The sequence below is a fragment of the Aspergillus ibericus genome (genome assembly GCF_003184845.1).
Source record: "Aspergillus ibericus CBS 121593 unplaced genomic scaffold BO80scaffold_17, whole genome shotgun sequence".
Lineage (NCBI taxonomy): Eukaryota > Fungi > Ascomycota > Eurotiomycetes > Eurotiales > Aspergillaceae > Aspergillus > Aspergillus ibericus.
Genome location: NW_020292115.1, coordinates 62,404 through 76,627, shown reverse-complemented (window position 1 = coordinate 76,627; position 14,224 = coordinate 62,404). Strand labels below are relative to the sequence as shown.

The following is a 14,224-nucleotide window of genomic DNA, read 5'->3' as shown; positions in this document are numbered from 1 at the left end:
GAACTGCGGGGAAGATGCTTGGGATCATCCCGAATCAGCTGGGGCGACCAACAGGATGCGAGCAGTGGTATACACCGGCTGATCGGCTGACGGCGACCCCGTTATGCCAACCTCGGTTTGGGCGCATGAAACGGAGTTCTCGTGTTTCTGGGCCACGCGGTTGGCGCGATATTCTCCGACCACGCCGGATTCCCCCTGACGGCCAGTCTTCTGACCAACCCGGACTATGTTGGTTGGCACCAGAAGTCGAGTCTCTCGACCTTGCACCCAAAATGTAGCGTGTTTGATAGGAATCCACAACCGAGGAGGCACATGGCGATGCTGAACCCATGGGACCTGGCGGACCGGTTCTCCGGACCGTGCACCAAGACCGGATGGAAATTCGACACTTGAAACGAGGTGTGAAGATGCAACTGTATATATAGCTCCTGGGGGCCCATGAGAGGACCGGTAACCCATACAGGTACTGACCAGACCACCATGAAGGCCCTCCTTTGGCTCTCTCTTTCCCTGGCCGTTGTGGCCTCCCCGACCCGACGGGATGCCGCGCCTACCGTCACCATTGCGCAGCCATCTGCCACGATCATTGGGGCGGCCGGCGCCGTTGAGACCTTCAACAACATCCCTTTCGCACAGGCGCCCACGGGGTCTCTGCGTCTGAAGCCTCCGCAGCCATTGGAAACGGCTCTCGGCACGGTCAAGGCCACTGGTGCCTCCCAGTCCTGTCCGCAGATGTACTTCACCACCGACGACGACTCCTTCCCCGCATCCATCCTAGGCCTGCTCGCGGATAACCCCTTGGTCCAGGCGGCCACCAATGCGGGCGAGGACTGTCTGAGCCTTGACATCCGGCGTCCGGCCGGGACCACGGCGGACTCGAAGCTGCCCGTGCTCGTCTGGATCTTTGGTGGAGGCTTCGAGCTCGGCTCCAAGGCCATGTATGATGGAACCACTATGGTAACCTCGTCCATCAATACGAACATGCCGGTCGTGTTCGTGGCGATCAACTATCGCGTGGGTGGCTTCGGATTCCTTCCCGGGAAGGAGATCCTGGAGGACGGTTCTGCCAACCTTGGGCTTCTGGACCAACGCCTTGCTCTGGAGTGGGTGGCCGACAACATCGCGGCCTTCGGTGGAGACCCGGAGAAGGTGACCATCTGGGGCGAATCAGCAGGCGCCATTTCCGTCTTCGACCAGATGATCCTGTACGACGGCAACATCACGTACAAGGACAAGCCCCTATTCCGGGGTGCCATCATGGACTCGGGCAGTGTGGTTCCGGCGGATCCCGTGGATGGGGTGAAAGGACAGCAGGTGTATGATACGGTCGTGTCAACGGCGGGCTGCTCCTCTGCCAACGACACCCTGGCCTGTCTGCGCGAGCTCGACTACACTGACTTCCTCAATGCGGCAAACTCCGTGCCTGGGATCATCGGCTATAACTCGGTGGCGCTGTCTTATGTGCCTCGTCCGGACGGCAGCGCCTTGACGGCATCGCCGGATGTTCTGGGCAAGGCCGGCAAGTACGCGCGGGTGCCGTTTATTGTGGGCGACCAAGAAGACGAGGGGACCTTGTTTGCCCTGTTCCAGTCCAACATCACGACCGTCGACGAGGTGGTTGACTACCTGGCCAACATTTTCTTTTTCGACGCCAGCAAGGAGCTGCTGCAGGACCTGGTGGCCCAGTACCCCGATACCACGACGTACGGGTCCCCATTTCGGACGGGCGCGGCCAACAACTGGTATCCACAGTTTAAACGGCTGGCGGCCATTCTTGGCGACTTGGTCTTTACCATCACCCGGCGGGCCTTCCTCTCCTATGCAGCGGAGATATCCCCGGAGCTGCCGAACTGGTCTTACCTCGCCACGTATGACTACGGGACGCCGATCCTGGGGACATTCCATGGGAGTGACCTGCTGCAGGTCTTTTATGGGATCAAGCCGAACTACGCGGCCAGCTCCTCCCACACGTACTATCTGAGCTTTGTCTATACGCTGGACCCGAACTCCAACCGCGGGCAGTACATGGAATGGCCGCAATGGAAGGAGAACCGGCAGCTGATGAATTTCGGAGCCAACAGTGCCAGCCTGCTCACGGATGATTTCCGCAACGGGACGTATGAGTTGATCCTGCAGAATGTGGCGTCGTTCCATATCTGAGGGGGAGGATGCAATTGGAGGAGGGTTGGATGATGCCAGGGTCATCATCGTCATGTTCGGCCTCGGCAAGGATATATAATCTAATATATAGTACTGCACTGGAAGCGATTCAGGTACCATAATGATAATTTCCGTGTTATAGCAGCTTGGCTGGCAGTTGCACCAATCATCCTTCCATGCACGACCGGGGACGGCGAATCCCCGGACTGAGTAAAATTGCAGCCCGTCTTAGCGAGGCCAACCATTGGGTGAAAACCCCAGGATGCGGGCGAGCTGAGCAGTTGTTGCCGACCGTTGCCGACCATTGCAGACCATTGCAGACGCGGTGGAGGCGAGGCAATTTCCCCCGGCCCGGCCCGACACAACCATAGGCTGGCCAGCCCACGCCACCGGAGATTCATCGCCTGTTCCTGCGGGATCACAAGCTGGCGTGCCACTCCTCCTGCAGCGAGCATCCAGGCGAGAGGCGAAGCGATGTTGCATCATCACCATTGCTGCAGGTCCGGCAGGTCCTGCATGTGCTTCCCCTCTCGCGGCGCGGGGTTTATAAATTGAAGGGGCTGGTCGGTTCTTCAAGGCTGATCCGCAGACGCGACTCGTCTTGGAGATTCTGACCGACCCTCATCCTTCACACCATGTCGCTGCGATCTCTTCTCACCGTGAGCGGCCTCGTCTGCTCGGGACTCGCCGGGGTGCTGCCCAAGCGGGCCACCCTGGATTCCTGGCTTAGCAGCGAAGCGACCGTGGCACGTACGGCCATCCTGAATAACATCGGGGCGGACGGCGCGTGGGTGTCGGGCGCGGACTCGGGCATTGTCGTCGCTAGTCCCAGCACCGATAACCCGGACTGTACGTACAGTGGCTCTAGTGATGGGAGAAGCTCCATGCTGACGGGCGTTGTCTAGATTTCTACACCTGGACTCGCGACTCCGGTCTCGTCATCAAGACCCTGGTCGATCTCTTCCGCAATGGCGACTCCGACCTGCTCTCCACCATTGAGCACTACATTTCCTCTCAGGCCATCGTCCAGGGCATTAGCAACCCTTCGGGAGATCTGTCCTCGGGCGGACTGGGTGAGCCCAAGTTCAATGTCGACGAGACAGCCTATACCGGGTCGTGGGGACGGCCTCAGCGGGATGGTCCGGCTTTGAGAGCCACCGCCTTGATCGACTTTGGGCAGTGGTTGGTTGTATGTTTATCCCTTGCATGTGATAGATGGCAGAGCTGACTGGTCAGGACAATGGCTACACTAGTGTCGCGACGGATATTGTGTGGCCCCTGGTTCGGAACGACCTGTCGTATGTGGCGCAATACTGGAACCAGACGGGATATGGTGCGTTCGGTCAGCCAGGAAGAAGGATACAGAGCTAATCAGTGATGCAGATCTCTGGGAGGAAGTGAACGGCTCGTCGTTCTTCACCATCGCTGTGCAGCACCGCGCCCTGGTGGAGGGTAGCGCCTTCGCGGCCAGCGTCGGCTCGTCCTGCTCCTGGTGCGACTCGCAGGCACCCGAGATCCTCTGCTATCTGCAGTCTTTCTGGACTGGCAGCTACATTTTGGCCAACTTTGATAGCAGTCGGTCTGGCAAGGATGCGAACACCCTCCTGGGAAGCATCCACACCTTTGACCCGGAGGCCGGCTGTGATGACACGACCTTCCAGCCGTGCTCGCCGCGTGCGCTTGCCAACCACAAGGAGGTGGTCGATTCGTTCCGGTCGATCTATACCATCAACGATGGCTACACGGACAGCGAGGCTGTTGCGGTTGGTCGCTACCCTGAGGATTCGTACTACAACGGTAACCCGTGGTTCCTGTGCACCCTGGCCGCTGCAGAGCAGCTGTACGACGCGCTCTACCAGTGGGACAAGCAGGGATCATTGGAGGTGACCGACGTGTCGCTGGACTTCTTCCAGGCCCTGTACAGTGATGCTGCCACGGGCACGTACTCGTCCTCTAGTGCCACCTACAGCAGCATTGTGGATGCCGTGAAGACTTTTGCGGATGGATTCGTTTCGATTGTCGTAAGTCCACTGCAAGATTACTGCTCCAGGTGCATGCTAATTAATCAGGAAACTCATGCGGCCAGCAACGGCTCCTTGTCCGAGCAGTTCAGCAAGTCGGATGGCGAGGAGCTCTCTGCTCGCGACCTGACCTGGTCGTATGCTGCCCTGTTGACGGCCAACAACCGTCGTAACTCGGTCGTGCCCGCTCCCTGGGGTGAGACCTCGGCCAGCAGCGTGATTGGAACCTGTGCGGCTACGTCGGCCACGGGCACCTACAGCAGTGTGACGGTTACCTCATGGCCGACTATCGTGGCGAGTGGCACCACTGCCACTACCACGGCCACGGGCAGTGTGACCACCACCTCGAGCAGCAAGACCACCACCACCGCCAGCAAGACGACGACTTCAACCGCGTGCAGCACCCCGACCGCTGTGGCCGTGACCTTTGACCTGACCGCGACCACCACTTACGGAGAGAACATCTACCTGGTGGGATCGATCTCGCAGCTGGGTGACTGGGATACCAGCGATGGTGTGGCCCTCAGCGCTGACAAGTATACCTCCAGCGACCCGCTGTGGTATGTGACGGTGAGCCTGCCCGCGGGCGAGTCGTTCGAGTACAAGTTCATCCGGATTGAGTCGGATGGAACGGTGGAATGGGAGAGTGACCCGAACCGGGAGTACACTGTTCCTCAGGAGTGTGGCACATCGACTGCGACGGTGGATGATACCTGGCGGTGATTGATGTCTATGTACCGAGTAGAGAGAGTGTGTTTATGTGGTGGATGTGTAACAGAGGGTCTGTCATGTGATGAAGAAGATAGTCGGCACAACGGATCGGAGATACGAATAATCTAAGTGATTTCTGCAGGAGATCGGGTTCCTGGCTTGACCCAAGTAACCCTTGCTGATGGATGCCACGCATGGCCTGATCTAAATCATAGATACATAGCAACTTGCTTTGGTTGTTATCGCATGGCATGATCTCATCTTAGAGGCAAGCACGTAATCCGTAACCGAGGTCCACAGGGGGACACCTTTAGTTCCCAGCCCAATGGCCAAACCTGGAGTAAATCCACCAGCCAATGTGTGTTATGCTGAGAGGACCTTGACTGTCCGCTCTAATATCCTCGTGGGTGTGGATCACTGCGTCTAGGGGCTGATGGCATCACAACTAGCCAATGGGACTGTCCATTTCCAGTGCCATGCGCTCCACCTGCATGTCGGCTATGAGATTGAGGAGGAATGAGAGGACCCTCGGAAGTCTAGACAGCTGCATTTGTTCCCGAGGATGGCCGGCAGTTCCAGAGTGGACAGGTGGGCCCCCATCCCAGCTATGGCGTTATCCCGCCCCGTTGCTGCGCCATCACCGCCTTGATCGCGACTCACCACCACCACCACCACCACCACCAGCTTTATCAGTGCGGTGACCACATCACCGCAAGTGACGGCACCACAGATTGGCAGTCACCATGATCGTCTCGCTGGCTCTACTGGCCCTGGTTGCCGGATGCGACGCCCTCGCCACGCAGCAAGTGCTGCTGGATGAGCCATCGGTGGAGGGTCGCAAGCCCAACTTTCTCTTCATCCTGACGGATGATCAGGACCTGCGCATGAACTCGCCGGCGTATATGCCGCTCACGCAGGCGAAAATCAAAGAAAAGGGAACCGAGTTTCAGAATCATTTTGTGACTACGTCTTTGTGCTGTCCGTCGCGCGTGAGTCTCTGGACGGGCCGACAAGCGCATAATACCAATGTTACGGATGTGAAGCCGCCTTATGGTACATCCATTCCATCTATCCCTCATTCCCGGGCGGGTTGCAATGCTAATGCTGTCTAGGGGGGTATCCTAAGTTTGTCGCGCAAGGGTTTAACGATAACTTTCTCCCGGTGTGGCTGCAGTCCGCGGGTTACAACACTTTCTACACGGGGAAGCTGTTCAACGCGCATAGTTTGTGGACGTACAATGCGCCGTTTGTGAATGGGTTTAATGGCTCCGATTTTCTTCTCGATCCGTATACGTATTCTTATTGGAACTCGACTTATCAGCGAAACCATGAGCCGCCGCGCAGCTACGAGGGACAATACACTACGGATGTGATGCAGCAAAAGGCGTTGGGGTTGTTGGAGGATGCACTAGACAGTGACTCGCCCTTCTTTTTGACGGTCGCGCCGATCGCGCCGCACACGAATATCGATGTGGAGGGAGTGGGCGAGGGCGCCCCGAAGATGACCGAGCCGCTGCCAGCGCCGAGGCACGCGCATTTGTTTGCTGATGCGAAGGTGCCGCGGACTCCAAATTTCAATCCTCTCAAGGTGTGTACTGTATGCTGGTCGGGGAACGGTAGATGCTGACGACAGTAGGACTCGGGCGCCGGATGGGTCGCGACGGTGGAACTGCAGAATCAAACGGTCATTGACTACGAAGACCATCTCTATCGACAGCGTCTGCGCGCCTTGCAGGCCGTGGATGAAATGGTAGATGCGTTGATCACGCGGCTGGGAAGTAGCGGTCAGATCGACAACACCTATATTATTTACAGTGCCGATAACGGCTATCACATTGGCCACCATCGGTTACCGCCGGGCAAGACGACCGGTTATGAAGAGGATATCCGCGTGCCGTTTTACATTCGCGGTCCCGGCGTGCCAGAGGGAGAGATCGTTGACCGTGTCACCACTCATATTGATATTGCGCCGACGCTGTTCGAGTTGGCTGGGGTTCCCTTGCGAGAGGACTTTGACGGGACGCCGATGCCGGTGTCGACCAAAAAGTCCGAGTCCATCCTGCATGAGCATGTTACCGTTGAATTTTGGGGACATGCGGTGCTGGAGGGGGATTATGGGTCTATTGGTGAGTTGTCTTCCATCGTTATGGACGAAGACTCACAAAGCAGGACACGGAGGAGCGTTCTTCATGCCGAACAATACGTACAAGTCGGCGAGAATCCTGTCGGAAGAGTATAACTTGTACTACTCGGTGTGGTGTGACGGTGACCACGAGTTGTATGATTTGTCGGTACGTACTATGTAGCATCTTCGTGACGAAGCTAATCGCAGCAGACGGATCCGTACCAGATGAACAACATCTACTATAAGTTAAACTCCATGCAATTGCTGGGCCGACCTCTTTCCCGCGTGATTGATCGGGTTGATGCACTCCTCCTGGTGCTGAAATCATGCCAAGGCCACACTTGCATCCAGCCGTGGCGAGTGCTGCATCCGGACGGGTCGGTAGACAGCCTAAGGGATGCACTGCATCTGCAGTACGATGCTTTCTACACCAACCAGCCCAAGGTATCATATTCAGCATGCGAGAACGGATACCTCATTGCGGCCGAAGGACCGCAGGTGGGATTACAATATCGCGATGGATTGAGCTGGGAGGCGTGGACTTGATAATACGAGTTATGATTGTCATGAATATCTGTACATAAACAGTGTAGATGGATACCAGATACGAATAGAGCATGCATAATGCATCAGATAAAGCGACACATCCGATCAGCCATATCTAAATCAGGAAGTTTAATAGCCGAACCAAACACCCGATAACCTTGGAAACCATGGTGCATCCATAGATCCACCAGGCACACAACCCAACCAACACAGGTATTAACGACACCATCGATCCTTCGACATCCTGCACGAACCTATCGCTTAACCCAACGCAATGGCACTGATACCGACTAGCACGCGTGGCCGCCTGACATCAATACCCGCCGCGATTGCGCCATCACGCCTCCGTGTCACTCATAGTGGATCACGGTAATCCAGCACCCGAAGTGTGCCTCCACGGTCTGCCTCCACCGGACACTGCATATAAGAATATGGTTCCCACATGCGGCAATTTGATGGGTAGGTTACTCAGCATTGTTTTCATTCCCGTGCGTGTGTGCGTGATTTTGTCTTTGAGAACGCAGTAACGCCACATGATTTGCATTGTGGGACTCGGCTAGTATGGGTACTGTGTTTGACGAGGGTATGGTGCCCTCGGAGAAGAAAGTTCTGGATGAGGTATACACGGACGAGAATGAAGACATGGAGATTATCAAAGATTGGGATGAGAAGGAGGAGGCACGGGTGCGGAGGAAGTGAGTTATCCCCTGCCACCACCTCAGACCTGTACTATGGTATAGTGTCATGCTAATAATCTAGGATCGACATCATCCTCATCCCCATCCTGGCCCTCGCCTTCTTCGGCCTCCAAGTCGACCGCGGCAACATCAGCGCTGCCCTAACCTCCACCATCACGAAGGATCTCGGTATCACCACCAACCAAGTGAACATCGGATCGCAGTTACTCTCCGCCGGGATCGTAATCACAGAAATCCCCTCAAATATCATCCTCCAGCGCTTAGGTCCCCAGGTATGGCTATCCGCGCAGCTCGTGGCCTGGGGATTAGTCGGGACATTCCAGGCCTTCGTGCAGAGTTATCCGGCATTCCTAGCCACGAGACTATTATTAGGCTTGTTAGAGGGCGGGTTTATTCCTGGTTTGTCATCTTCCTCCTACCATTGGTGATGATAGTGGTGGGGCTGACTGTGCAGGTGCGTTGTATTATCTGTCGACGTGGTATAAACGCTCCGAGACGAGTTTCCGGACGACACTGTTCTTTTATGGGCAGATGTTTGCGGGGGCGACGTCGAGTTTGATTTCCGCGGGTTTGTTGAAGTTGGATGGGAGGTGTGGGCTTGCGGGGTGGAGGTGGATTTTTTTGGGTATTCCTTTCTTTTCTAAATTCCTGAGACCATGCAGCTGACAATGGTATAGTGGAGGGCCTGATTACCATCTTCGCTGCGATCCTGTTCATCATGTTCATCCCGAAGAAGGCTGGCGATGGAAGTCCGTTGATCAGCATGGGTCGTTGGAGTTACTTTACTCCTCGTGAGAAACACATCATCCGCGACCGGGTGCTGCTGGATGATCCTCTGAAAACTCGAGGCCATATCAAAATCACCGGCCGTGATATCTGGAAGACGGTCACTCAAGCTACAACCTTCCAGCATATGATGATCACGTTGGTCGCCATGTCTGGCTTCCAGGGATTGAACACCTACACGCCGAGCATGATCAAGTCGTTTGGATTCAGCGCCGTCCGAGCCAATGCCCTAACCTCTGTGCCGGTGTATGCCAGTATTGTCTGGACCACCATTCTCGCTTATATCTCGTATGCCTCATCCCTCGCTCCTATTCTCAACCCTAGGAGTAACGATGCTAATTATGTCAGTGACAAAACCGGTCACCGTGGCCCTGGGGTCCTTCTCTGTGTCACCTGGAACCTCATCTCCTATGCCTGTCTCCGAACTAGTCCTTCGGATGCAACCAAATGGCACAAATATGCCGTTATTGCGATTGCCAACGTCGCGTATTGCAGCATGCAGTATGCCCATCCCCCCCTCCCTCGCGCATCAAATACTAATGGATTAGTGTCCTCAACGTCGGCTGGCTCGCCTTTTACTGTAAAACTCCCCAAGAACGGAGTATCTCCATGGCGTAAGCCGCCCCCCCCCCTCCCCCCTCCTCCCCTACAAAAGCCAAACGGTGCTAATAAGAATAGATTAATCGTCATGTCGGCCAACCTGTCCGGCATTTCTGGGGCACAAATCTTCCGCTCCTCCGACGCCCCACGGTACATCCACGGTCTCACGGCCATTTGTGCTCTTGCAGCTGCAGCGTGGGTGTTGACGTTGGTGTTGAATCTGCATTATTTGTTTCGGAGGAGGAGGGCGCAGATGGGAGGGGTTTAGCAATGGGATTGTGGGAATTTATGACTTATGATAGATATGTAATTGATACGATGGAGTTACAGTAGGTGTATTGGAATAATTGGGTTGTATGTAATCCAGTTTCGTTTGCCTAAGAGATTGAATGGATGAGTGAGCTTCGTTGGATGTAGTAGGTAGGGTGGATATTGTCACCTGCTACCTACATACCTGTAATATAGGAGTTATACTATCCTTCATCATGCAGTAAAAAGAATACAAACCGATAAATACGAATGCGTAGTGTATCATTGAATATATACCACAGAGGCAGGCATCAGGACATCGGGTATTGAACATACTGATATTAAATCAAGCAATAGACAGGTAGTAATTGAATAAGAGATAAATATATTTATGTCCTTTCATATTCATTTTACGTGGCATCACTACCATCAATATCCTAGAGACTAATACTATGTATTGATACATCAGATAAACCTTCCACCAGTAGCATTCCCGCCAAACCTGCCAATACTATAGCATAAACCATACCCATACCTCAAATGACTTGCCGCCCGTTCCGACCGTCAGGGGTCTTATCCCCATCTCCCCCACCATTACTCTTATCCCCAACTATACTACTGTGTAATAATCTGATCAGTCCACCATCCATGTACATAGCACATAGTAGTATCCCCGATGACGTCACCCCACCATCCCCCCCGGAAGAAAACAACCCCCTCTGCTAATCCATGGTGATTCTACGTCATTTACGAGTAGTGGGGGATATAAACATCCATCCCATGCCCGCATTCATTCTCGGAGAAAGAAAGAATCCTCCAACAAGCAATACACCAAACACCAAACACAGATATATTATATAGTATATAGAGTATACTGAAAATGTCCGGATTCATCCATAAAGCCGAAGACGCGCTGCATCTCCACCACCACCACCACCACAACAAAGAGCATACCGAGCATAAAGACCATCCGGAAGCCAAGTCTCCTCCCTTAGCAGAAACAGGTCATCCACAAGGCCCCCCTCCCCCTGGAAGTGAAGGTATACTTCCCTCCCAGTCCTCTACATACATACATACATACACAAGTCCAAATAAACAAAAGCTAATGGGGGATGAATGAAAAGGCAAACACCACAACCACGGGCAGCATCGCAGCAACGACGACATCGCGCGCGAGGATTTCCTCGCTGATCGGGAATATGATCGGGTTTTGAAGTCGCCGGATCATGGGCCGGGGGTGGGGTTTGAAGCTTAGATAGTATATATCTATGGGTTGGGTTGGGGGAGGTATTTGCTCGTGGTAATAGATGTTTTGTTTAGCTGGTGGTTATACGGTTGGAAGATACTTTGGGTTTGTTCAATGAACTCTGCCTATGGATGCTCTCAACCTCGTTTAATCAACAGCAAATACAGTCTCAGTCAATAATGATATAATATATTACAATCCATCGAGGCTAGCTGAAGTTAGTCAATATCAACTCTTTAGCTAAGTAAGGATACGCAAAGTCCACCTGCACCACCCCCAACCGCCAATTCGTATACTCCGCATGCAGCCTCGGACTCAGAAACCTGCGATCCGAAATCGCCTTCAACCGATCCAAATTCCCACCCCCCCCCGGCACCCAATAACTATTACACCCCCACCCCATACCACCGTCCATCCCGCACATCCTCCCACCCCCGCCACCCACTGCGCCAGATCCCGCACCGCCTGCCAATGTCGCTCCCGGTCGTCGTACTCCCATTCGACCTTGGGGGCCGCCGCCCCGGTATTCGCGACGTATTCCGCGTCGGCCGTGATCTTCTTCCCAGAGGAGGACCATTTTCCCGCGACTGGCCTCGAGCGTGGGGTCCACGGCATCGGTATATGCTCGGGCATACGAGCTAAAGCAATCCTCTGCTGCGCGCCGAGTCTCGTCTGTTTCCGGCTGCCGGTCCCCCGTGATGGATTCCATGTCGCGTTTAATCGCCACGCGGACGGTCTCGTCTGGATGGCTGTCCAGGAACCCGTTCACTACATCGAGGATCTCGCGTAGCGTGTGACGAAGCTCCACCCGTCCGTGCCGTAATGTCAAATCCGTACCGGAGGTGCGGAGATCGATAAACCGAATGCCCATTTCCAGCTGTTCAGCGACCGAGGCGGTTTGACATTCGGCCATTTCGACGGCGAAGAAGCGGAGGAGGTCGGGGAGGTAAGCCGGGGGGAAGTTGATAGCGCCGACGCCGGCAGCGGAGTTGTGGGTGCCTGGGATGGTGAAGGCGGAGAGGTGCAGGTCGGGGGGTGGTGGTGGCGGAGATGACGCATCCAGTTGGCGGGGTCGATGGTGGGAGCGGTGGGCTTGGTGAGGGTTCTTGGGATTTGTTAGGGTTGTATGGGATGAGGCAGTTGATGGATGGGTGGACTGACGAGAGATTCGGCGGGAAGTTGATCACATCGTCGGTGATGTTGGCACCTTGGGAATGGACCATCATGTTATGACTGGTTCGTTAGTGATGCTGGTATGGAGGTAGATAGATGGGGCATACTGTTTATTCCCCCGATAGACGACGCGTCCCTCGGTCACCAGCACATAGTCATAGCGATAAGTACTAGCCATCGAGCCGTAAGCAACCACTTCGAATCGACCCCCCGCCGCACGGTGAGAGCATTCCGGGCTAGGCTGGCCATCGTGCTGCCAGATGAAGACATAGTAGCCCGAACATTGGCGTTCGATGTCAGCTAGAGCTTTCAGCACACTGAGACGCAGATCGCCTTCTCCGTATTTCTGGGGGAATGTGGGGGTGGGTGCCATGGTGCGTTGTGACGTGTTGGAAGCGATGCAGCATGGTTCCAGCTATATAGCATGTTGCTCGGGAACTTTTGCCATTTACTTTTCCCCATAAGCACGTGTAGGTGGGAGTCTAGACCGCAGGTGAAGACCACGTAATGTTCTGGTCAGGGACAGCTGAAATATCAAGCTAAGCAGGCAGCAGGAGTTCAAACCGCGCTACGGCTTGCTCAGCCAGCCTCAATCCTCTCAATCACGCTGTCTAGCCATCGGGTTGGATCGGTGGTTGGGTGCTCCATATCGTAACGTTAAGCGACCCGCATTTGTATCGGACATAATAGCCGAGCTGCTCGTGTTGTGCGATGATGATTTTCAGTTTGCGAGGTTAACACTATGATAGGATTTGTGGCGAACATTAGTGAGTCTGTTATGATTGTGTAGCAGAAGGGAGTCCCACTGGTGAGTTGTGGCGTAGTCACATGACCAAGAGAGGATCAATGTGAGTGGAGATGGCTATCGGAAAGATGATGTGTGGACATGACTGTTGTTTTGGCTAGGATCAACTGTCTTGGTTAGTTAGTTGCTTTGTCTTAGTCATAGCCGCTGGGAGATTTAAACAGACTTTCGTTCATATGTAGGTTTCCATGCTTCCCCATGATAGCGTCCTGCTGTAGTAGGGTCACAGCGGCGTGAATAAATACCTTTTTTTGAGATACCAGGGAATCATTTACAAACAGGGTTAAAGGTCTGAAATGATCAATTCAGACATCCTGAAACAAATCACCTTTCTTACGTAGTAACTTGACTGCTAGATATTAAATCAACCTATATGGAGGGTGTGTATCGTCGGCAATTGAGGAACCATAGCAAAGTCCCTAAAAAGCGGGACTGAACATTCTGGACAATTATTTTAGTATTCTCTGATTAGTCTGATGTAATTGAAGTGGAATGGTTATTTTAGCCTAGCGAGTTTCATACAAGGTTCATGATGGCTAAGCTTCTTCCAGATCCATTCCTGATCCCCACTTCAGGGTTTGTAACCCAATAATAGGAATGGTTCATCTCCATTTAAGCATGGTTGTGAAAACCGAAATGGTGTGTCCGAGGGCCGAGTTGGCGAACAATGGCGATTCCATACACTGAGAATGGAGTACTGTTGGCGGCTAGCCTATGGACCCCCCCTTTCCCCGCCGGTTATGATGTGGGGACAATGTAGTGCATATCAAATCATGACCCTCGTGGATATACACAATGCTGCTGACTGACAGTTGGCTAAAAAGCTTATTGTCTGGCTCGTGGCTGCAGTGCAAGCCTCCTGCAGGAACAAGCCGGCGGTGATCATTCACGATCTTTGGACTACTCCGTAGTCGCGGGGAACAGTGAATTACCCTAAATGGTCTAGCGTGTGTCGTATTTGGACTAGCGCGCATACAGCCAATCTATCAATCGATGGGATTGTCATGCTGAGTCCAGTGCACGACTTAGAGAATAGGTGGGAAGGTGTTTGAATGTCAATCAGCTGAGCACAGGGGTATCCTGAAGGCAAAGGGGGCCAAAGCG

General features: G+C 54.0%; 6 protein-coding genes across 6 annotated transcripts; 5 read left to right on the top strand and 1 right to left on the bottom strand.

Moving 5' to 3' along the window:
• The first annotated feature begins 472 nt into the window (after positions 1–472).
• BO80DRAFT_424650 (putative extracellular lipase) lies at positions 473–2,269 on the top strand. Its single transcript, XM_025719329.1, has one exon. The coding sequence runs from the start codon at positions 481–483 to the stop codon at positions 2,158–2,160; it is 1,680 nt and encodes a 559-aa protein (XP_025575770.1). The 5' UTR covers positions 473–480; the 3' UTR covers positions 2,161–2,269.
• Positions 2,270–2,352: 83 nt separating this feature from the next.
• On the top strand, positions 2,353–5,043 carry BO80DRAFT_464369 (putative glucan 1,4-alpha-glucosidase). The gene is made up of 5 exons (XM_025722651.1): positions 2,353–3,009; positions 3,066–3,349; positions 3,397–3,493; positions 3,544–4,181; positions 4,230–5,043. Exons 1-5 carry the CDS (start codon positions 2,796–2,798, stop codon positions 4,902–4,904), a joined length of 1,908 nt encoding a protein of 635 aa, XP_025575769.1. The 5' UTR covers positions 2,353–2,795; the 3' UTR covers positions 4,905–5,043.
• Positions 5,044–5,573: 530 nt separating this feature from the next.
• On the top strand, positions 5,574–7,626 carry BO80DRAFT_380808 (sulfatase family protein). The gene is made up of 5 exons (XM_025716818.1): positions 5,574–5,945; positions 6,005–6,480; positions 6,529–7,018; positions 7,062–7,183; positions 7,228–7,626. Exons 1-5 carry the CDS (start codon positions 5,636–5,638, stop codon positions 7,561–7,563), a joined length of 1,734 nt encoding a protein of 577 aa, XP_025575768.1. The 5' UTR covers positions 5,574–5,635; the 3' UTR covers positions 7,564–7,626.
• Positions 7,627–8,044: 418 nt separating this feature from the next.
• Positions 8,045–9,916, top strand: BO80DRAFT_380805 (vitamin H transporter; the record flags this gene model as incomplete). The annotated part of the gene is made up of 7 exons (XM_025716817.1): positions 8,045–8,258; positions 8,323–8,660; positions 8,716–8,886; positions 8,939–9,335; positions 9,396–9,548; positions 9,596–9,661; positions 9,726–9,916. The coding sequence occupies exons 1-7, from the start codon at positions 8,125–8,127 to the stop codon at positions 9,913–9,915; spliced, it is 1,449 nt and encodes a 482-aa protein (XP_025575767.1). The 5' UTR covers positions 8,045–8,124.
• A 738-nt stretch (positions 9,917–10,654) lies between these two features.
• On the top strand, positions 10,655–11,251 carry BO80DRAFT_58459 (uncharacterized protein). Its single transcript, XM_025724623.1, has 2 exons — positions 10,655–10,936; positions 11,021–11,251. Exons 1-2 carry the CDS (start codon positions 10,777–10,779, stop codon positions 11,149–11,151), a joined length of 291 nt encoding a protein of 96 aa, XP_025575766.1. The 5' UTR covers positions 10,655–10,776; the 3' UTR covers positions 11,152–11,251.
• Positions 11,252–11,334: 83 nt separating this feature from the next.
• Positions 11,335–12,688, bottom strand: BO80DRAFT_444515 (PLC-like phosphodiesterase; the record flags this gene model as incomplete). Its single annotated transcript, XM_025721433.1, has 4 exons — positions 11,335–11,350; positions 11,397–12,247; positions 12,300–12,375; positions 12,423–12,688. 4 exons carry the CDS (start codon positions 12,686–12,688, stop codon positions 11,335–11,337), a joined length of 1,209 nt encoding a protein of 402 aa, XP_025575765.1.
• Between the last annotated feature and the right edge of the window lie 1,536 nt (positions 12,689–14,224).